This window comes from Trichosurus vulpecula, chromosome 9 (genome assembly GCF_011100635.1).
Source record: "Trichosurus vulpecula isolate mTriVul1 chromosome 9, mTriVul1.pri, whole genome shotgun sequence".
NCBI lineage: Eukaryota > Metazoa > Chordata > Mammalia > Diprotodontia > Phalangeridae > Trichosurus > Trichosurus vulpecula.
This window is the reverse complement of record NC_050581.1, coordinates 115,574,149-115,598,557: the sequence shown is the minus strand read 5'-3', so window position 1 is coordinate 115,598,557 and position 24,409 is coordinate 115,574,149. Positions and strand designations below refer to the sequence as shown.

General features: G+C 44.7%; 1 protein-coding gene across 1 annotated transcript in view; it reads right to left on the bottom strand.

The window, feature by feature from the left end:
- OBSCN (obscurin, cytoskeletal calmodulin and titin-interacting RhoGEF) overlaps positions 1-24,409 on the bottom strand; it is a 330,114-nt gene that overhangs the window by 131,647 nt on the left and 174,058 nt on the right. Inside the window, exons 61-66 of the mRNA XM_036739619.1 lie at positions 23,487-23,759; positions 20,500-20,766; positions 19,332-19,598; positions 18,266-18,538; positions 15,776-16,045; positions 12,379-12,648 (exon numbers count right to left, since the gene is read on the bottom strand). Of these exons, the coding sequence (XP_036595514.1) occupies positions 12,379-12,648; positions 15,776-16,045; positions 18,266-18,538; positions 19,332-19,598; positions 20,500-20,766; positions 23,487-23,759 (1,620 nt within the window). The remainder of the gene's footprint in view (positions 1-12,378; positions 12,649-15,775; positions 16,046-18,265; positions 18,539-19,331; positions 19,599-20,499; positions 20,767-23,486; positions 23,760-24,409) is intronic.

Below are 24,409 nucleotides of genomic sequence, written 5' to 3'. Positions count from 1 at the left end.
GGGCCACAACCTCATCTTCAGGGTGGGAGCATCCCAGTCTCTATTTCTGTTGAGGACCTCACCTTTCTTTCATTCACCCAGATTTGCAGCCTCAGACTCTTCACTCTCCCTTCCTCACCCTTCAGTTGCCATGTGTTGTCAATTCTATCCCTTAACATCTCTCACGTTTGTCTCCACTTACAAGGCCACCACCCAAGTTCAGGCTCTTATCACATTTTGTCTTTACCACTCTGCTGGTGGCCTCCTAACTCATCCCCCCTGTCTCAAGTTTCTCCTCTGTACCATCCATCTCTCACATTTGTCTCCACTTACAAGGCCACCACCCAAGTTCAGGCTCTTATCATGTTTTGTCTGTACCACTATGGTGGTGGCCTCCTAATCGCTCCCCCTTCCTCCACCCCATCTGAAGTTTCTCCTCTGTCCTAACCATCCACCCATAATCACCAGGTTGATAGTCCTTAAAAACAAGTCTGACCATGTCATCCCCCTGTTCAAAAAACTCCACTGCCTCTCTATTGCTCCTAGGATCTAATACAAACTCCTACTGGTATTTAAAGCCCTTCACAATCTGGCTCCAGCCTCTCTTTCTAGGCTTACTGAACATTTCTCCTCTTTACACATTCCATGTTTCAGTCAGATTGGCCTCGACTGTTCTTCCTATGTCAAGTTCCATTTCCCATCCTTGGAATATCCGCCCCCCCCCCCACTTCCCTCCTTGTCTTCAGCTTTGACAATCCCTAGCTTCTGTCAAGGCTCTACTCAGGTACCCCTTCCTATAAGCCTTCTCCAGATTCTCCCCAGCTGTTTCCCCATGAATTTGCTCCATATTTACTTTGAATATTTTGTATTTATTTATCTGCATATATGCTGAATTCCCCACCCCCACCCAGTAAAATGGGGACTCCAGTAGGGCAGGGATTGTTTTGCTTCATTCTTTGTATTCCCACGGCTTATCACAGCATCGGAGACATACAGCAGGTACTTAATAAATGTTTGTTGAATTAACTGACAACCACATGGCCACACTCAGACTGGGGAGATTGTGTATCTCCACCATCAGACTTGGGGTACCCCAAGAGTGAGGACGGTATGCTGGGGGCCCTCTGACAGCAGCAATTGTGTCTATTCCCCTTTTCTATTTCTCCCCAGCATCTCCTCCAGAGCTCTCTGCCTGTGGAAGCATTCAGTCCAAGGAATTATCTGCTCTTCCATTTCACCATAGCTATAAAGTTAAAACAGCAGGCACTACAAACTAAATCGTGCCGGAGTTATAGGAATAGAAGATTTTAGAGCTGAAAAAAATGTCATCTTGTTCAACCCCTTCACTTCAAACTGAGCCTTAGAGATGTTAACTTGCCCTAGCTCACCTTTCCTCCCTCCTGCCCTGTGGTGGGCTTCCTGCCTGTCCAGCCTGCAGGCATGCCTCACCTTGGACGTCAAGCAGAGCCACCACGCGGGTACCCCCCGCTTCACAAGAATAGACGCCGCTGTCACGGGGGAAGGCAGGTTTAATGGTTAGCTTGGCTACATTCCAATCCTGCTCAACAATGACGCGCTGCCCGTCCACACAGACCTCCTGCTCATTGATCTTCCATGTGGCCTGTACAGGCCGGGAATACTGGCATACGAATTCGGCCATGCTGTTCTCCTCGACGGTCAGGTCCTTCATGGCACTGACCACTTCAACGGTGGGATCTGTCGGCCAATATGTCAGGAGGACATGCGTTAGTGGGGTGGGGTAGCCACCTCCCTCCCCCCCATAAATGTAAAGTATGGGGAGCCCTGTGCCTAGCCATGGTTAGTGAGTTTAGTGGCAGGGTGAGCTAGCCGCAAGCGCTAAACGTGCATGTGGGCAGAGTTACTAAGGATGTGAGGAGGTGCCAAAAAGCCTTCTAGACTAGAGAAGGGGCCCACAAGATCTCCAGATACGGAGTATATAGCTGACCAATTCCTCCTACACAGGACTTTTCCCGGCTCTCTGGGACAAGTGAACCCAAATACTGCTCTTGCAGGGCATTGGGCACAAGGGTCTTATAAAATCCTACATATCTTAGGGGGATCATTAAGTACATGGCATGTCTTGAAAGATGCCTTCCCCAGTAAATTCTGCTCTTTTCCAGCAGTCTTACTCTTCATCTTACACCAACACACATTCTGCTTCAGCTTTGCTGTGATCCTAGAACAACCAATTCCAGCAAGGACTCCCAGAAGAAAACTGAAATTCTCTATCTATTTGAGACAGAACTACATACAGCCTGCCTGGATGGACTAGGGCAGGGGTGGGGAACCTGCGGTCTTGAGGCCACATGTGGCATTCTAGGTCCTTGAGTGTAGCAGTTTGACTGAATCCAAGTTTTACAGAACAAATCCTTTTATTAAGGAGATTTGTTCTATGAAGTTTGGATTGAAAGGGCCACACTTGAGGACCTAGAGGGCCACATGTGGACTTGAGGCCGCAGGTTCCCCACCCCTGGCTAGGAGATAGCAGACATAGAAATCACAGAAGGAAAGGAATCCAGGCCCTCAGGACTACTGTGATTGATCACAGCAGCTCCCTTGTACCCATGGTCTGTTCTAACGATCATTATTGTATCTGCACTGTTCTAAATTCTGCAGCTGCAGGATAACTTCAGCTACTAGGTAATGCCAAAGGCTTGTTGCTGCTCTAGTCCCACCGTTAGTTACTCCCTGCAGGGATCCAGAGCTTGTTTGTTCTCTGCTTCCCTGAATCCATCACTGCTGCCAACAAGATGAAATACCACACAAGATCATCAGCTAATTGCTAGGGGATGGAGGCCAAGGGGAGGATCCTGGAGGGCTGCTCTTCATGGTCCCCAGATGAAAGCAGCTGACAGTCCCATGCTTTCTTAGCAGAGCTGGATGAATCAGATGGGTTGCCTGGGCTGATCAAACATCAACCTATGTGTCCCAAGCCGGAAAGATGTCAGGATAGGACTGATGGAAATCAGGCACCAGGCTTTAGGAAAGTAGAATGCATTTTCTAGCTTTTTTTCTCTCCTTTGTGTGGGGTTTCTCTGGAACTCTGGGCCATGGCACAGGCCATGACACAGGGTATTTTTCTGTGTTTTCTGAACCAAGGGAGCCTAGACGCTGGGAAGCCATGACTAAAGAGGTTGGGTCAGTGCATACTTAAGGCCAGACAAACTCTTCCAACCTAAAGAGATCTGAAGATGGATTCTGGGTCTGTCCCTGCAGGCCAGGGCGCAGGCAAACATATGGGACTCACCAGACTGTAAGCAGAATGACGGCAGGGACTGTGATTTCTCTAATTTTGTGTCTCCTCCAGTGGCCAGCGTAGAGCTTTGTAACTAGTAGACACTTAAATGTATCTTAAATTGAACCGAAATGGAGAATGGAATGATATGCTTATATCCAAAGAAGCTACAGGAAGATGAGAGTCTCTTGCCATCAGAACTATTGGGGTAGAGGGCTGAATAATCATTCCCTGACGAGTCAGCACCACCCACTCAATCAGAGCCTGACCACTTCACTTGGGCCACCCCAAAGTTAACACTGCACCACTGTCATCTGCTTCTAAGGTGTGGGCAGCACACCTAGCTCGAGTTATACAGACAAGGAATCTCTTAGGCTCTAAGGCTTAGGGGTAACCAACCTCATGTGCCAAGCCCTGGGTGGTTTTTAAGGAAATGCCTGGCAGGCCTCCTATTAATGCCAACCTCGTAGGACATTTTCTGCCCATTCAGCCAAGAGCCTGTGTGTTAGGCCTTACTGTGGGCCATTTTCAAGCTTCTGTACAGAAGGGTATATGGAAAGTCCTCTGCCAATGAATTAACCTTGTGTATGTGTGTGCTTATATTCTATTGGTCTGAATATATACAATGCCTGAATATAGATCACGACTTGAGCACTGGGTTTAGAGTCAGAAGATCTGAGTTTGAGTCCTAGTTATTCTACTTAAAAGCTGTGTTACCTTGGCCAAGCCTACTTCCCTTTCTTCTAGAAAGTGGAGACAATGATGTTTGCTTTACCTTTCTTTCAGATTAGTTGTAAGGAATGCATTTTAATAAAAGTCAAGTGCTATAGACAACATGACTTATTACTATTATTTGAAAAGAAAAAAAATCTAGATGTTCATCAAATAATAACACTGATTATAGACTACATTCAGGTTTTATTCGAGCCAGATCTAGGGGGGAAATGCAGCTTATTTTCAGACTAATATGGTTTGTGAGGCAATTGGCCTCAAAAGGCAGGACTGTGTGACCCTGGTCAAGTCACTTAACTTCTCCGTGCTCTAGGCAGCTCTTTAAAACTATAGTTGTAGAGAGGGTGCCAATCTGCACTGGCAGGATTTTTCTCACCTGGGAGTTCCTTATACAAATGCACTCTGAGGTCCAATCTCTAACTCTATGGTATGTGTGTATTATATGTTCTTGTATTTACTCCCATCCTCCCTGTCTTCCCATTTATCTAAATCCCACCAATTCTTTAGCTCAGTTCAAGTCTTACTTTCACCAAGAAGCCTTCTCTGGCCATGCCAGATCACAGTGATCTCCCTTGTCTCAGAATTCCTATGGTATTTATAATCCATGCCACATAATGAAATATTTTACTATATTCTGTTCCATCTGAGTAGAACAAACGTTGCTAGATGGGAATAGAAACCCAAGACAGCTGCTTATAGGTAGGTTTAAATTATTCACACCCTGGGATGTTTAATGAACTTACATACATCCCTGTGGAGCCACTGTCAAGGATCTTTGAGAAACTGTAAACAAGGGAGGTGTCACTGGGATAAAGAGGAATAAATGTCCCCCTAAAGGGAACAGAGTGGAATCTGCTCACTATAGCCCAACGAACTTGATTTCAATTCCTGATTAAAATCTGGAAAACATTATTAAAGGGATGATATGTGAGTGCTTAGAAAAGAAAGCAGTGATTACTAAAAACCTGGGTGGCTTCACTGAGGATGGGTCATGCATAACTAAGTTCACTCCCTTCTATGGCAGGGCTATTAGACTGGCAGAACAGAGGAATACAAAGGCTTAGCATATCTATATGCCAATACAACAGTCCTTCATACTGCATTTGTGGACAAGATGGAGAGATGAGTGCTAGATCACAGTGTAGTTACACAGATTTAGACTTGGTTGAGTGGTTGGACCCAAAGAAGAGTAATTAGTGATTTCATGTCAGCCTGGAAAGAGATCTCTGGGAAATGGCCAAGGGATCTGTTTTTGGTCTTATGGTATTCAACATTTTAACCAGTAGCATTACATAGCATGCTTGTCAACTTTTCAGAAGAAAGATAAATTTGTAGCAGACACAAATCTGGGAAAGGTAGCAAACATGGTGACTAACAGAATAAGGACCCCCCAAAATATCCTTGTTGGACTAGAATGATAGGTCATATTGAATAAAGTGAAACTGAATAGGGAAAAAGCCAAAAGTTTAGACTTGGGACTTTAAAAAATTAACTTGTGGTTAGAAAATAATTCCTGTGAAAAAGATCTGGGGGTTTTAGTGAACCACGAGCTCAATTTGAATCAAGTATAGCATGAGACTCCAAAAAACTAATGCTATTTCAGATGACATAAGCAGAGTGGTCAGAAAGTGGGAGGTGGTAGCTTTGCTCTACTGTCTGGTCAAACATGTTCAATTCTGGACACTTTTTTTTTTTTTAGAAAAAGGAAAGCCTTAGACAAGCTGTCCTTGCCTAAGTATATAGAAACTGGAAGAATCAAAGTTTAGACTTCAGAGGTTATGTGATGTAGTGAAAATAATACTGGAATTAGAGCCAGAGTACTTAGGGTTGAAAGCCATACTTTCCTACTAATTTAAAAGTTGGATAATCTCTGGCTGGGGACTTTGCTCATAGATGAGGTTGGACTAGGTGGCCTCTGAGGTTCCTTCCCACCCTGACATTCTGGGAATAGATGTCTGCTACAGTTCATTCCAGCTCTAAAATGGACAATCCCATGATCCCAGGACTCCACAATAAAAGGCAGTAGCAGCTGGGGATCCAGCTGGTGTTGGTACTCTGTTCTGGTCCCTTGTCCCAATCTCACAGGGCCATTTTGTGTTCATGGAGGTTGGTGGGCTTCTCTACAGAAATTCATGGAGGACTATATTTCCCAGGCACCTTTGTGTCTGTAGCATTGGGAGACTGAAGCCCGTCTTCATTCATGTGTCAGGATTAACCTTGTCTCTTTCAGAATTGTCCCAAGAGTTGGATTTTGTCTCTATGATTCCCGGGAAGGTCAAGTTTGCAGGTGAAAAAGAGGCTTCCTAACGGTCGGTGCAGTAAACCGGGGTGATGGATTCACACAGATGGGGAAGGGCCAGTCACTGAGGAAACTGACCAAAGACCAAATTGACCAAAGACAGGGTAGTAGATGGCCCGTTGTCTGAGACAGCAACTCTGCAGTGCCCCCTAGAGTACACCACCAATATTACACCATGTCTAAGCCAAACTACCCTTCATCCTTCTGATGCCTTATCACAGGATAGTCCACATTAAATTTATTATGAAGCTATTGTGCCTTTGCTAATATCTTCAATTTCTCACTAATATGTAGAGGTGACTCTGGTTTCTTAAGGGTGAGGCAGGTGCAGCACAAACCCTGGCTGACCCTGTCAAGCTGGAAAAGCTTTGGGTAAGGGCCTGACTTCCTCTGACCACTAGAGGATGTATTATTCATGTGTGTGCACTTTTCTTTTTGTTTGATGTAGGTGTTGACAGGGGATATGTTGTCCAAATACCACCATATCAAAGCTGAGGGAGGTTTATCACCACAAGAATGGCCACCAGAGGATGGATTATGTGTGTGCATGTGTGTGTGTGCGTGTATGTTTTATTTCTGCTTTTGCCATAGTGAACAATTAAGATGAACTACTAAATTGGGGTAGGAGTGGGTTGCAATCTATGCCAGAGAAGGGAGTACCTACATTTAGGTCATTGGATTTACAGTCAGAAATCATGGGCATGAGTATGGGTTCTGCCACTTACTAGGGATGTGATCTTGGACAAGTCATTTTACCTCTGTTTCCTCATTTATAAAATATGATAAAATATTGATAAAATTTATAAAAATATTATAAAATATAACATAAGACTTCCAACAATACAAGAGTATTATGAGGAAAACATTTTGTAAACTTCAGAGAAAAGCAGAAAAGGAAATCACCAATACTGTACAATAGTGCATATTTATATGCATGTTGCATCCCCCTTCCTAGATCATAGACTTCATGAGGGCAGAGATCACGCCTCACTTATCTTTGTGTCCCTCCCACTGGTAAACTCTGTATTCTGTACATAACAGGTACTTAATGAACAAATAAAGGAACTCTGGCTTTCCATATGTATTCTGATTGTATCTATCTCATATCTCTAATTAGAACAAAACCTCCTTGAGGGCAGGTTGTATCCATAATCTGCCTTCTATCTCCCTGAGTATATAACACAGAATGTTCCTATGCCGAACATTCAGCGAGAACAGGAAAAGTCAAAAATGGCAAAGTCAGCATCTATCATGGTCTCTGGCTCCTGGCCATCAGGGAAGCATCGCCATTGGTAGAAGAGGCCACTCTTCCTTGAAGCCTGCCCTGAGAGACCCAGGCAGAGGGCTCTCTGTACCCTTACGGGTGCTCGAAAGACCTGGAAGCTAACTAGGAGTAATTACCCTGACCAGAGCAGACAGACTATAACACCTGATGGCAATCCAGGTTGGGACACTTGGAAGGAATGGGAAAGGTAATGATTTGGGAGAAGAGAAGATAGGGCAGTATCACCAGTGATTTCTAGTTAGGAGAGCAAGGACCTTTACCTTAAGGGTGACACCTCCTTCCTCTCACCCCATCTTAGCCCTCCCTCACTGGGTAAAGTACACACATAGTGGGCAGGGACCTTAGAAGGCATCTAGTCTGACTCATTTTCTAGATAGAGAAACTGGGGCTGAAAAGGTTTAAAGGATGTGCCTAAAGTCACGTAGATAATTTAGTGGGATTTTGAACCCAGAACTTCTAAGTCCAAACCCAGTGCTTTTTTTCACTGAACCAAAGCAACATACCCTTCCTCCTCTGCTTCAGGGCAACTGGAAAAAGGGGGGAAGGGGGAAATAATAAGGAGGAAAGCATCTGGGAAGCACAGTGCTGGACTTGGAGTTAGGAAGAACTGAATTCAAATCCTGCCTTAGATGCTTGCTAAGTTTTTGATCTGATCTCACTTCAGCCCACATTTCTTCATCTGTAAAATGGGGATAGTAAGAGTATATTGCTGGGGCAGCCAGGTGGCGCAGTGAGTAGAGCACCAGCCCAGGAGCCAGGAGGACCTGAGTTCAAATCCAGCCTCAGACACTTGACACACTTACTAGCTGTGTGACCTTGGGCAAGTCACTTGATCCCAATTGCCCTGCCTTCCCCCACCCCTCAAAAAAAAAGAGTATATTTCAGGGTTGTTAAGAGATTTGAATGAAACATTAACTATATAAAGTGCTTTGTGAACTTTAGAGCACTATGTGTGTGTGTGTGCTAGATATTATTGTTTTTATCATCCCACTGTGTTTCTAGGGTAAAGTTCCATCCAGGTCTTCCTAAGGTAAAGAACACAACCCAAAAGCAGTTTATGCAGGTGGTTGGTGGGCCAGGAGGTTCTTACGATAACCTGACGCAGAAGCACTAGCACGAAGGCCACTCGGGGGATGGAGGCAGAGTGGGGGGGAGCCTCCTCCAAAGCCCAAATACCTTTGATTAATAATTTAGCTGAGGACACCAGGGACCCTGCCCGGAAGGTGACAGTCCCTGAGTCCTCTGGCCCCAGGTCCCTGAGCGTCAAGGTGTGGACTGTCCCGCCGTGCACTGAGATTGAACTGAAGGGACCATCCTGGAGCAGGGTCCCATCCAGCCACCAGCGGGCCCCGCCGATGCCCCTGGCAGACAGCTCACAGGAGAAGGTGGCTGTCTCACCCACAAAGACGTCCACATTCTGTAAACCGTGCAATAGCCGAAATTCCTCTTCTGTGTGACAGAGTGAAAACAGAGCGGAGCATGGGCTGGTGCCTGGCACATGACCTTTCACACAGTAGGCACTCGTTAAATGCGGGCGGAATGAATGAATGGATGGATGGATGGATGGATGAACAAAGGGGTAATAGGACTACAAAAGATCTGGGGTTTGACAATCAGCCTCTTTTCAGGGGCACTGAAGGGTTTGAAGAGTCAAAGGGTTTCATCAATATTTGCATAAAACTACATGTATGTGGTCAAATATTTGTTATCTGTGTTAACAGAGAGTAGTAGCAGCCAGGAGAATATACGTTTTTTCAGTGCTCTGCTAATTCCCTAAAGGCAAGAAATATTTTATTTTTGTCTGTGTTTGCAGGGTCTTAGTGATGCCATAACAATAGTGGGCCCTTAATAAATGCTCACTGAAGTGATTCATGGATGCATTCATTCATCCATTCATTCAACAAATACCTACTGGACCACCCCAAACAGGGGATGTCCCCAAAGTACTCACATTTGTCTTGGATACTCCCTGTAGAAAGAATCATTTGGGCATCCAATTTGTGACTCGACTTACTTTGCTTAGGTTAGTGCTGAGCTGCCCTTGCCTGCCAGGAGATACATACCCACCCATCCCCCACACATGGCTGATTGCAGGGTGGGGTAGGGAATGGTACCCTGGAGTTAGAGGCTCCAGCAGACAAGCCACAAAATCAACGTGTTGAATTCTCAGACTCTCTAAGATGGAAAGGACCTTACAGGTGATCTGGTTACCCTGCTTCCTCCCCACCCCCAGTACAAGGATGCCTTCAACATCAGTGCACAGATAACAAACAACTTGTGTTCAAATCCAGCCTCAAATATTGACTGTATGAGTGTACGTAGGTCACCTCACCTCTGCTCTTTCAAGTGCTTAGCACAGTGCATGTAGTAGGTGCTATGTAAATGCCAGCTGCTATGACTGTTGTTATTATCTATAAAGGGGGGGGGTATTAATACTTGCAGGGTCTTCCTACTTCAAAGACTTAAGGTGAAGAAAGTGTTTTCTCAACCTTATGCAGAGGACTCACTCCCTCACAAGCAGCTGGTCCCATTATGGGGCAGCTCTAGTTATTTGGAAGGGCTTCCTCATGGTAAGCCCAAATCTACCTCCCTGTAACTTCCAACCTCTGGCTGAAGTTCTGCCATCCAGATCAATCCCATACAAGTCTGTTCTTGTCTTCTATTTGAAAAGGGCTCACGTATTCCCATTGACCCTTCTCTTTTTTTCTGGTAGACTGGAAAAACTCGGGAGTTGTACAATTATATCCTGGCTCTGCCATTTGCTGTGTGACTTTGGAGAGGTTACTACCCCTCTCTGGGCCTCAGTTTTCTCATCTCTAAAATGGAGATAATAACTCCTAAACTACGTCTTTCATAGGACTTTAGAGTGAAGATCAAATGAGCTAATGTCCATAAAGGGCACTGAAGGGTTTGAAGAGTCAAAGGGTTTCATTGATATTGGTGTAAAAACTACATGTGTGGATTATCTGTGCTAACAGAGAAAAATGGTCACCAGTAGAATATAAGTCAACCACCAAAGGTCTTAGAAATATTAGCTTGGGTTATTGTCATTATTCTCTGGTCAAAATGCCCAGAGTCAGGGGCAGCCTTTTGTTTCTTTTTGTGTAGCTCAGGAGATGGCATTGTACCTGGCACGTAGTAGGTGCTTATAGAGGTGTTAGTTTCGTTGAGTTGAGTCTGCCAGCTTACCGAGCCTCTTGAGGCTGCAGTCCATCTTCTCTGAGTTGGCATTTCGTCACCCAGAAGAGTAGAGTGACATGTGAAAGCAGCGATTTGAACATGTGTGCCCTTTCCTCAACATTAAAAAAGATATTAAGACCAGTCTCTAAAGCAGGAGTTCTTACTCTTTTTTGTGTTATGGACCCCCTCTGGCAATCCAATAAAGCCTATAGACCTATTCTTGAAATTTTTTTAATTGCATAAAATAAAAATATGAAGGATTAAAAAGGAAACTAGATATAATGAATTAGAATTATCAAAATAATTTTTTTCAAAGTTCTTGGACCTTCTGAAACTGATCCCATGTTTCAGCACCTTTAGGTGTTATCTTTCTGAATTAGAATGTAAGTTTCTTGAGGGCAAGAATGGTCTTTCTTTCTGTTTGTACGCATCCCAGGCACTTAGCATAGTGTCTAGCATATTGGAATCACTTAATAAATCTATGTTGCCTTGACTTTACTATTCACAGACCTCTTAGAACAGCCTTTCCTTTACCTCACAATAAATGCAAAATAAAGAAAAAGAACTTACCACCATTCATAAACAATTCAGGAAACACATAGAGGACCCCTTTGGGACCTGAGGACCCCAGATGCTCTAGATGGATAACTCATGGTATAGTGGAAAGAGCCTTCGAGTCAGACGATCTATGTTTGAGTCCCGGCTCTGACGTTTACTAGCAAAATGGCCCTAGAAAAATCATTTCTCTTCCCTAAGCCTCAGTTTTCTCATATATAAAATGGGAATAAAAATACACATACCACTTACCTTCTCATATTGTTGGGAAGAGAGTGGTCTGTTAACTACCATCTGCAATGTATTCTTTACAAGATAATCTCTAGATGCTGAAATTCCCCTCTTGCTTAAACGCCCAGCTCAGGCTCTATCTCTTTATGAAGTCTTCTCTGATCTGCCCCCCAGTGGACACTGACTTCTTCTTCCTTGGAATTTTGTGGAATACTTTGGATGGATCTTACCTTTGGCTCTATCACATCATTCCTTGGATCAAATTTTTTTTTTCATATTACACTCTTTCCACCCGTATTTTCCAGTAGATTGTAAACTCCTTGAAGTCAGAGGTTGTATTAATTTTCATTTTTTAAAATTCCCAGGTGGCTTTTAGAAAACATATGTTAAATTGAATTGAACTCCTTATGAAGATATACTACTCCATGCCAACAGTTTTTTTTTAAAAAAGGCCTTGATAAAGGACGTTGTCTATAGTTTATGTAAAATCTCTAAACAATTAAATCCACTGCTTTCCCCTTAGCTATTTACTAATTTATATGTACCCTCCACCCACCAAACCTAGACACAATGCACTCAGAGACTCTTTCTGCTAAGGTTCATGATGTATCTTTGAATGCTGACAACTTGGAAGGCAACCACATTCTCCCACAAATAGAAGTAAAATCTCAGGTAGACCACTGGTCCAGCCCAAGTGTAGCACTGGCTATGTCCTTAAACAATGTTAACAGAACCATGTTATCTGCCTAGGTCACTATAGGACAGTGTACCCTCACATATCATATCCATCCAAGAACAATCAACTTATGACACAGCCCTTCTTCCCTCTCCAACCCCCACCTCTCACCACCCCAGTCTAACCTTGTATGGAGACACTGGCCGTGCTCTGCTTGTCTCCAACGATGCAGGTGTAGGCGCCAACATCTTCTGCCTCCAAGGTGTGGATGATGAGCTCAGCCTGGGTACCCACCTGGCGGATCTCATACTTGGCGCTGGCCTTCAGGACCTGCCCTCCTTTCCTCCATTCCACAGGGGTACCAGGTGTAGAAATTTTACAGTGCAGGATGGCTGTGCCTTGTTCTGTTGAAGTAACATCCTGGAGTTCTTCTTGGAAGTGTACAGGTGTTGCTGCTGGAGGGAATTTCTAGTTCAGTTCATTTCAATGAACATTTGTTCAAAATATCTAACTTGGAATTAGTTTAGATCAGTGTGTCCAAGCTTTTGTTACTTTATAGGCCCATAGGCTCAAGAATTGGTAGGGAGTGTTCTTAGAAATCATATCTTCCAAACCTTTCATTTTACATAAAACCTATGGCACACTGGCCCCTGCTCTGGCTTATACAGACCACGTTCAATCTTGGGAATGAATCCAAAGATTAATATCTCTTTGGCTATGTCCTTGTCCAAAGTTTTCTCTGGGAAAATCTCTGAATGTAGCTCTAGTCTAGGTATTTATAAAAGGATTCCCAGATTCTATGTGAGTATCCAAGGTAATAATGTATATATTGTGTACAGGAGAGCTTTTACTTCATAGAAAATGCAAAATCATTTCAAAGGATTTACAGAAAGCCATAAAAAATTCAGGAAACACATAAAGGACTTACAATAATCTATAACCAATCAATACCATTCCCCTTCATTTCCTTTGAATTCCATTTCCCCAAGGTCCTAAAATCTTCCATAGAACTACCCATCAGTTCTGACTTCTCTCAGAAGTGAAATAAACTTGGGGCTGCTAGTAGAGCTATCCACAAACCTTCTTGTAGGTCCCACTTTTCACCCCCAGACACCCATATGGGCGTCTGGCCTTTTGACACTATTCTGTGGTTTGGACAGAGAGCTGGGCCTGGAGTCAGGAAGACCTGAGCTCAAATGCAGCCTCAGACACTTACTAGCTGTGTGACCCTGGACAAGTCACTGAACCCATTTGCCTTTATCTACTGGAGAAGAAAACAGCAAACCACTCCAGTATCTTTGCCAAGAAAACTCCATGGACAATATCAATGTGCTCTATGGTCTACAGGGTCATGAAAAGTCAGACATGACTGAAGAGCAAAAAGAAAGGGAAAGAAATGAACTTAAAGTTTGTTACATAAACAGACCTCTAACCTTCCGGGGCTTTTGCTTCCCCTTATTACAGTTTCAGAACTAGAAATGATTTCAGAAGTCATCTGGCTCAGCCCTCTCATTTTATAGGTGAACAAACTATGGCCTTGGTAGGTTTAGGGAGTTCTCCAAGATCCCACAGTTAATAAATGTCAGGCGCAGAATTTGAACCCAGATCTTTTGACTCCTGCCCATACCTTCCATAGACAAATACAATCAAAGTCCCAAACAAAGGCTCATCTCCCTGTAAAGGTGTCCAACTGGTTAAGCAAATCTCTTAATGAAAAATTTTACGTTGCATTGGTTTTTCAGTGATCATACCTTTCTTTCTACATGCTCACAAACTATCCCTCTAATGATGTGCTCTAGAGTTTTGCCAGAACAGAAGTCAGGTACCATACACTGAGGACTCTGTCGTCTTCCATTTGTAAAAAATGGGGACATTTGCCCTTTTCCAGTCCCAGAAGACATCTTCTGCTCTCTGCCATCACAGAAAGACCACTGACAATCATTTCTGCCCCGCTCCTTCACGTTGGTTAGCTTCTTCTTATCCCCTGAAGCAATTTTCCCTCTTTTTGGAGCTCCCCTTCATTTCCCTGATAACCTGGAGAAGGAGGATCCACCTCTCCAGCCCTTCTACTTCCTCTCCTAGGACAGAGGTGATATGAGTATGCGTAGGGCACACCTGAGTGTTGGCTGGTATGGGCAGGAACACGGGCAACACAAACTCTCTGCAGGCCCCTTCTAAATCCTCCTTGCCCTCCACTGGTGCTTTGAAGGAAGATTCTCAGACCCTAGCCTTCTTACCCTTCTGTCTGAGTGCAGCGGCAAACATCTTACTGACCTATTGCTCCCTGGGCTGAGAGCACAGTCTCCCGGGACTTAAGAACAAGACTTAAATATATATTTTGGGCAAAGGTCCTACTTTTTCAACAGAGACTGGATGACAGTATGATAATAGCTAATATAGTGCCTACTGTGTGCCAGGCACTGGGCTAGACATTTTACAATCATCATCTTATTGGATCTTCACAACAATCCTGGAAAGTAGGTGCTATTATGATGCCCATTTTACAGCTGAGGAAACTGAGGCAAACAGAAGTTAAGTGACTCGCCCAAGGTCACACAGCTAGTAAGCGTCTGAGGTCACATTGGAACTCAGGTCTTTCTGACTCCAGGCGCAGAATTCTAACCACTGCACCAGCTAGCTAGCCGCCTTCAATTTTTATCTATTTTATCAGCTGACTTTAATTAGAAATGAGCACATTCCTGATACATCCAAATGGAAATTGAAGCAAATGGTATAGAAATCCATTTATTGTCAATCCCCTAAAATCAGAAGTCCAGTGATCTAATTAGGTGTAATCACCCACTTTGTTCCTTCTTGCCCGCTGAGACTGGTCTCTTCCCTTGAACCTCTCTGGCCACATGGCTCTCCTAGAGCACTTTGTCTATGTCTCTCCTGTGGCCCCATTATGCTCTCCCTTTTTATCCTATTTGTTTGTATGTATGTATCTCCCTAGTAGGATCTAAGGTTCTCAATAGCAATGATTGTGTCATTTAAAAAAAAACAAACTTTGTCTCTTTCCTAGCATCAGGCATATAGTAGGTACTTTGCTGAACTGAACTGAATTGAATTCCTTGCCAAGACAGATCATGGTGACTCAACTTTATAAAAAGGCCTTGATATAGGATTTTGTCTACAGCTTATTGAAAGTGTGAACAAAACTAATTCTACTGATTCCCCTTCATCCACACTTACTCCCCCTCATCCATATCCTCTACCCCAAAACACAAACAGAAAAAGTCTCTCCCCTAAAATTAATGTATCTTTTAAGGTTAACAACTTGGAAGGCCACCACATTCTCCTACAAAATGTTACTTAGGAGCCCTCAAACAGGCAAAATCTCAGGCTAGAACAATGGTCTAGCCTAGGTGTGACATTTGCTTTATATTTAAGTGGTCTCAGTGGAATCATGTTTTCTTCTCGGAACTTGTTTCTGGGAACTCAGATCCCTAAGATGAGCATTAAGGATTATTTTTTAAGGGTCATTTGTTCACTACAGGACAAGAGCCTCAGAAATAACCATCCATCTAAGAATTCTGAGCTTGTGACCCTCCCCTTCCCTCCCGCCCCATGCCCCTATTTAACCTTGTACGGAGACAGTGGCCGTGCTCTGCTTGTCTCCAACGATGCAGGTGTAGGCACCAACGTCTTCTGCCTCCAAGGTATGGATGATGAGCTCAGCCCGGGTGCCCACTTGGTGGATCTCATACTTGGCACTGGCCTTTAGGACCTGCCCTCCTTTCCTCCATTCCACAGGGGTGCCAGGTGTGGAAATTTCACAGCATAGGGTGGCTGTGCCTTGCTCTTTTGAAGTGACATCTTGGAGTTCTTCTTGGAAGTATACAGAAGGTGCTGCTGTGGGGGGGGGGGCAGGAATTTCTAGTTCAGATCAGTTCAATTTACATTTATTCAAAACATAACTAACTTTGTTGAGGCTCAGATCAATGTGTCCTGGCCTTTGCCTTTCCATGATGTATCTGAGAATTTCAATCCACTGGGATAGACCAGAGACTTTCTCCTCTCCAGTCGCTGGCACTGTTTTTCACCCATCCATCCTTTCACCTATATCACAGAGTAGCACTGAGCAGCCCTAGGCAGGAAAGACCTGGTTTCAAATTCTGCCTCTGACACTTGGTGACCATGGGCAGGCCAGCAAAACCACCTGAGCTTTGTTTCCTCCTCTAAAAAATACTGCCTAGATTACCCACTCCCAGGTGGTTGTAAAGCTCAAACGAGATAACGTGTAAAGTACTTTTTTAACTTTAAAGCGCATCATCTTTTACTGCTGTTATGGCGTGATGGCAAAAGCACTGCATGTGTAGTCCCAAGACCTGAGTTCCAGTCCTATTTCTGACTCTATTTTTGTGTAACCCTAGGCAAGCTACTAAACTATCCCAAGCCTCGGTTTCTGAATCTTTAAAATGAGGGTAGGGGCAGCTAGGTGGCGCAGTGAGGGGCAGCTAGGTGGCACTGTGGGTAGAGCACCGGCCCTGGAGTCAGAAGGACCTGAGTTCAAAAGCGGCCTCAGACATTTGACACACTTACTACCTGTGTGACCTTGGGCAAGTCACTTGCCCTGCCTTCACCCCTCCAAAAAAAAGAGGGTAAAAAATATTTGTGTTACCACCTTAGAGGGTAATTTGATTGCTATGTAAATGTATTATTCTTATCATATTTACAGAAAGAGCTTTATTGCCAGAATTATATTGTTACTGACAGTAATAATAATTTCAATATCCGAGGATCATAGATTTTGATCTAGAAGGAACCATAGAGGCCATTAAGTCCCACACCCTCAACTGAAGCAGGCGGAGTTTAAGTGACTTGCCTAAGATCACACAGATTGTAAATGTCTGGGGTGGGATTTGAACCCGGGTCTTTGTGCATCTTGGTCTAGTGCCCTCTCTACCATGCCACACTGGCTTGCAAAGTGATTCACAGCAATCTCTTGAAGTAAAGTAGTGCGAGATAGTATTTCTACTCATTTTGTAGGGGAGAAAATAGAGGCTCAGAGAGAAGTGACTTGTGAAGGGTCACAGGGCCAGGATCTGAACTCAAGTCTTCTGATTCCAAGCCCAATGCTATTTCTACTATAATCAGGTGTGCTTCCTATGCATTTATGTAGGTGTGCACCTGATGCAGTAGATGTGCAAGGTAAATGGGTGAATGAGAGGGAGAGCGAGGGAAAGTAAACTGTAGAGAAAACCAGGGGGTGTGCTGGATGTAGAAATTCTGGAAAACTTGAGTTCAAATCCTGCCTCAGGTATGCATTAGCTGTGTGGCCCTGGGCAAGTCACTTAACCACTTCCCGCCCCTGTTTCCTCATCTGTAAAATGGGGTTAATCATAATACCAACTGCCCAGGGTCATTGTGAGGATCCAATGAGCTCATCTTAATTAGCAATTACATCTGCAGAATAAATAAATATTTATTGCAAATAAATGCAAATAAAAATCTGCAAACCTTAAAGCACTATGTCAATGCTAGCTATTATTACTGTATTTAAAATGTTTCGATCTGTCAATGTCCTTGCTAAAATGCGGCTCCAGAACAGGACACAGTCCTCCATGTGGTACGTGAGCTGGATGAGAACCCTCCAACTACCCCCTCCTGTGCTCTGGATCCCCTGCCTCTGTTGACATGCCCCAAGGTGCCTTTAGCCCTTCTCATTGCCATGTTACACCGTGGGATCTTCATGGGTCAGAGTGTGTGGGTATGGAGGGGAGAGTGGAAGGGCTCCCAGGAAAAGGGCAGATGGAGAAGCTGGCAATGGCAGCCAGAAAAGGAGGGGTGGTGAGAGATGAGATACAGGAGCTCTCAGACAGAACCCAGAAGGAGGTCATTTGGTCTCTGCCCCCATTTCCCACATGAGGAAACTGAGCCCCAATGGAGGAGAAGCCATTTGTTCAAGCTGACCCAAGCAGTAGGCAGCAGGAGCGGTATTAGAACCCAGGTTCTCTGTTCCAGGGTTCTTTTCATTATGTTTTTCCAAGAGAAGAAACTAGTGCCTAAGGGCTTAGGGTGTACTAGGAGGCTAACTGGTAGGTCCCACTGGGATGGGTGAAGGTAGCTGACCTGCAACGCACAGCTGAGCCTCCGAGCTGCTGGTCCCCACATGAAAGCTGACCACACCAGCATCCTCCACTGTCACCTTGCGCAGAGTGAGGGTGTGGAGGGTGCCGCGCTCCACGGTGATCTCATTCATCTCATTGGACTGGAGGGGCACGCCGCCCAGGCGCCACTGGACCTCCTGCCCTGGGGCCCTCGATAGCCGGCACACAAACTTGGCATCCTCCCCCTCGCACAGCTTCACATCCTGAAGGGGCTCAACGATGCTGACCTCAGGCGCTGAGGAGAGACAGTCACAGAGAGTTAGACATCAGCTTATTAAGGCTGGGAAAGAAGCCATGGAAACTGGGTCCCTAAGCTCGGGGATTAGGTCCTTCTCATCAGGAAGGTGAGGGGCCAGGTTTCTTTTGCTGTAGTTTCACGGATTCATAGATTGAGCCAGAGATGGGTGAGGATATTAAAACCCAAAGAATCAAAGTGACTTGCCCAAGGTCACACAGCCATATGGTGGAAATGGGACTTGGACCCAGGCCTCCTGACTTCTGGTCCAGTGCTCCCATGGCTCCCCGTCTAGTCCCAGGACCCACCCAACATCCTTAACTGACAAAATTAAACACCATACTATGACCACCAATTGATTCTGCATGGCTTATGGGTTTTTGAAGATCCTAGAGGAAAAAAGAATGATAACTCATTCTAACACAAGAAAAAAGACAAATGCAGTTGGGAAGTTAGAACCAGTGGATTTAGAGTCAGCTTGGGTTTTGAGCCTGACCCTGACTTAATAGCCATGTGACCTTGGACAAGTCACTGACATCTTTGGTCCTCAGTATCCTCCACTGTAAAAAGACATGTCTCAGCTTTCTTATGAGCTTGGCATTCTATGATGCTGTGATATTCTGAGATCTCTGGCCTTCGAAAATTTAAAGGCTCCAGTTCAAACATGTCCTAGGAAAGGCAGACTTGGATTCCCTTGGTGGGAGGGGTCATGGAGAAGGGAGAATGTACAGAGAGGATCCCTGGAGGGTAGGAGGAATGGGCGACGAGGATGGGGAGATCACTCCCTGGTCACCTGTGATGCTCAGAGTAGTTGTTGTCTGCTGGTCCTTGGAGTCGCAGGTATAGCTGCCAGCATCTGAGGCTTGCAGGTCTCGGATGAGCAACTCCACCACCACCCCATCCTGCCTCATCTCGTACTTGGCGCTGGGCTGAAGTCGGACGGATCCCCGTTTCCAGACGACTGGCACATCAGGCTTGGTAAGCTCGGCCTGCAGAATGGCCACAGCTCCTTCTGGGGCCACCTGGGGCTGGAGCTCACGCTTGAAGAGGGCCGGGGAAGCTGGGAATACAGAGGACAGACATACTGGGTCACGCTCGGGGTCGGAGTTGGAGCAAGGACAAGGCACTCTGGCAGCAGACAGAGTTAAAGTAGGGATGGGGCAGGATCTAATTGACCTGGACACCAGCACACACTGACTCTATAGCACTCCTGGGGATGGGCTTATGCTCTACTGCATCCCAGAAGACTGACTGCCTCCCATATCCTACAAATGATTTTGGGGTATAGAATTATAAGATCATAATACATTAGAGCTGGGGGGGGGTGCCTTGAAGATCATCTAGTCCAATTCTCTGAGGCTCAAAATAAATAAGTGACTTGCCTAGGGTCACGTAGCTAATAAGCATCAGAGTTTAATCAGTTACGGTGTGACTGTGTAGAACACAACTTCCAGTGGCTCTGTTTTCTCAGCTGTCACATGGAAATAATGTTCCAGGCTTATTGTAAGGAGCAAATGAGATAATATTTGTAAAGCACTTAGCACAGAGCCTGGCACAGAGTAGATACTTGATAAATGCTCATTAAAAAAAAAAGAATGGATGTAAAAGTGCTTTGGAATATGCTAAGTGTTTTGTAGATATCTGCAGTGCGTTATGATTCTTCCACTTGGGGTAAGCTCTTCTCTATGTCTATCCTTAATGGAAGTCTTGCCAGGTTTACTCAGTCAATAAATCAATAGCATAAATAAAGTGCCCACTATGTGCCAGGTACTGTGCTAAGTGATGGGTTACAAAAAGAGGCCAAAGACAGTCCCTGCCCTCGAGGAGCTTACAATCTAACAGGGAGGGCAACATGCAAAAAAATGTATAGAAGACTAGGAACCCACAGACCAGCGTAAGCCTTCCCTTTCCCTTGCCACCTTTTGCCTCTGAGGTCCCTTGTCCTCGCTGCCTTCTCCTACCTTGAACGGTCAAAGCTGCTGTTGTTTTCTCCTTTCCGCTTTCGCACGTGTATTCACCCTCATCATCAGGGGTGAGGTGGTGGATTCTCAAGGTATGGACAGTGCCCTCCTGTTGGAGCTCATACTTGGCGCTGGGGGTGATCTTATCCCCATCCTTCCTCCACTCCACCTGGGCCCCATCAGAGGCCAGCACACAGCGGAGGGTGACTGAGGAGGCTTCCTTGGCCTCCGTGTTCTGCAGCTTCTCTGAGAAGGTAGGAGGTGGAACTGGAAGGAAGGAGAAAGGGGATGAATAATAGGGAGCCTTAGGAGCATTGATTCATGGAGTTTAGGTCCCTTGAGCATCTTAGAGGACATCTAGCCCAATCCTCCTTTCCAATCCTCTCCAGTCTCCCACTTCACAGATGGGGTCTGTAACTGAGGTCTAGAGAGAGGTAGGGACTTTCCCAGGTCACATAGCTAGGAACTGGAAGTGCTATGATTTGAACCTGGGTCTTCTGATATCAAGTCCAAAGCTTTCCCTAATCTTGTGATTCAGTCACTCTCTCTTCTGTTCACCCTTGGTCCCCTTGGTCATTGTTTGGGCCTTGATGGCACAGAATGATTGTAAATAGCAACTGTTTCTGTCGTGGCCAGAAAGTGGGAGGGTTTTCCCTTCCCAGATTTTTTTTTTGGACTAGGTAAAAGAGGCCATTCTCTGCCTCTTTTCTTACCTAGCTTTAATCACTGAATGATCATTGCCTCAGCCAATTAAAAAAAATTTTTTTAAAGACCTTAGCCTAAAAAGGTCAAGGTCTCTCACTGCATCCAGGGCCATCTCTAGTCATCCTGACCTATGCCTTGACACTGGTCCCAGATGGCTCCGGAGGAGAAAGTGAGGCTGGTGACTTTGCACAGCCCTCCCTCACTTAAATCCAATTCATTTGCATGTCATGGCATCACCTCCCTGAAGTCATGGTATTCTTTGAGAATGAAGGACAAACAACCATTTCTCCCTGGCAGATTGTTATCACCAAACTATTCTTAGGAAGAAGATTCCACCCCTTCCAGCCAATCCAATGAACATTTTCATTCAACAGACATTTATTAAGCACCTACTATATGCAAAAATAGATGCTAGGACCTGGGGATATACTAAGGTTGATTTGACACAGACCCTGTTTTCAAGGAGCCCACAATCTAATAGAGAGTAAAGACACACCCAAACACCAGTGTTTGGAATACAGTTGGTGCTTAATACATGTTTATTGACTATGATGTAAAAGGGAAAGTGAGATAAGTATAAAGGTGAGATCTAGGCAGAGTGCTAGAAATTTGAGAAGAGACCATTTTCAGCCAGTATTTATTTAGAGTTTTTGTATTTGTTGTTCACTCCTTTCAGTCATGTCCAATTCTTCGTGACCCCATTTGGGTTTTTCCTGGCAAAGATACTAGAGTGGTTTGCCATTTCCCTCTCCAGCTCATTTTACAAATGAGGAAACTGAGGCAGACAGGGTTATGTGACATAGCTAGTTAACACACAGCTAGTTAAGTGTCTGAGCCAGCATTTGAATTCAAGTCTTCCTGACTTCAGACTCCACTCTATCCACTGTGCCATCTAGCTGCCCTGTTACATAGTGCTTTAAGGATGTAAAGTGCTTTACAAAGATTATATCATTTGGTCCCCACATCTTGGGAGGTGGTGCTATTATTATCCCCATTTTACAAATGAGGAAACTGAGGCTTGCAAGAGAAGTGACTTGCCCAGGGTCACACAGCTAGTAAGTGTCTGAGGCCAGATTTGAACTCAGATCTTCCTGACTCCAGGTCCAGTGCTCTAGCCACTGAACCACTTTGCTGCCTGAGAGAAAGGGAAAAGTTCTTCACAGAGCATGTTACATCCAAGTTAGGATCTGAATTTTTCTCCACATATACCTCATATCTGCATAGCACTGTAGGGTTTTTAAAATACTCTCCTCATAATAGCCTTGAGATAGGTAGTACAGTAATAATTTTCTCTATTTTAGAGATGGAGTAACTGAGGTTCAGAGAAGTCGTGACTTATCCAGAGTGATACGATGGTATGCCCTCTCTCCTTAATTAGATTATCACCTTCTCTGGTGCTGTACTCGTGTTCAGGGGTGTGCTGGTAAATATTTCACAACCAGCTTGGTGGTGGGGGTGGGACAAGGAATGTATGCACAACACACTTTTAAGTTGAATCTGCTTTTCTGACATTTTCTCCATCACTTTCTCAAGTCTAGACAATCAACAAAACAATAAATCAAGCCTTGATTTGTAGTATTTGCCAATTTCTGAGGTGTAAATGTTCACACTGAAAATTTAACAATCAGCTCCAGCTCTAGCATAGCACTGTTTATGGAGGTTGCTCCTCCATGACTAGAGCTCCCCCTTGCCACATCTCCACACATCAAAATCCTCTTCCATCAAGGTCCAGCTTAGGGGCTACGTTTTCCGCAGAGCCTTTCCTGATCCCTTATCCCACCCATCCCCCCAACTTCAGCTAAAAGTGATCTCTCCTTCCTCAATTTCCTAGGGCACCATGTTTACACCTCTCCTTTGCCCTGTCACAGTTTACTCCCTTGAGAAGGATTATATTCTCACTAATATTAGAATGTAAACTCCTCCAGGGCAGAGTTTATGTCTTAAAACATTCTGTTTATCAACAATACCCAGAAAAAAGTCTTACATGCAGTAGTCACTTAATAAATGCTTGCTGAATTGTACTGAATCTGAACGTTATGTCTCCCCCAGCAAGTAGTACAGTATTCCGTACCAAGTAGATGCTTAATAATATTGTGTTGAATTGAGTCCTTTGTGTGGCTAGTACATAGCAGAGGTCTAGACATATGGTAGATTCTCAGGGAGTATTTGTTGATCGATTGGGATTGTTTCAACATCCCAGCTGACCTCACTGCTGGAAGTTTGTGTTCCCCCATGTCCTGGTTTCTCCCAACTTTCTCCCAGGCAGAGCCCAACCCAGCTACCTTTGACGATGAGCTCGGCTGTTGATGTGTGTTGGCCCACAGAGAAGGAGATGGTACCGGTGTCCTCTGGTGTGACATTCCTCAGCTTCAGTGTGTGCACCCGGCCTCCCACAACGGAGATCTCATTCATCTCATTGGTCTGCAAGGCCAGGCCCTGAAGCTTCCACTCCACGTTCCCTGTTTGCTCCCTGGATACCTCACAGCGAAACTCAACGTCCTCATCGGCGAATACCTCCATGTTTGTCAGTCCTTTGACAATGGTTACTTCAGGCTCTGGGATAAAGGCAAAAGGGAGAGGGGGATGGAAAGGTCACTGAAAGTCTCCCTCAATTTACTCTAGCATCTCCACTTTTGATCCAGGCTGGTTAGATCAGCCCTTTCATCCATGAGTGGGAAGGAGGATATGTAGATCAAGATGGCTCAAGTGATTAATGAATATCCATGAGCACAGCCCCTTAACTCCAAAGAAATTTTACTAACTCCCATGCTTAGTCTTTTTTTCCCCTTAGAACTAACCCAGAACATCCACCACTCCCTCTCCTCTCTTCCTAATATTGACTTCTTGGTGAGCCCATTCTATTCTATGTTGTCCTTTATTCTTGTCATGCCTTGACAAACCCCAACCATGGATTATTCCCACTATCCACTTCCTTTGTTCCTATTCTTATCCTGCTGAATGAATCTGGAGGAAATCACAAAATTGGACAGAAGATTGGTAAACACAGTGACTGTCCTCAAGGAAGACACTGATGGGCACTTGTTGTGCCCTTGTGAATTCCTCATTGCTTGTGGCCACATCTGTGTGTGGAGACAGCACCAGATTTGAAGTCTGACTTCTACAGCAAATATGATGAGCCCTTTCCTCTCCTAGAAATTCATTTGGAGACCAATGATTCCAGCCAGAGGAAATTACTGTGCATTTT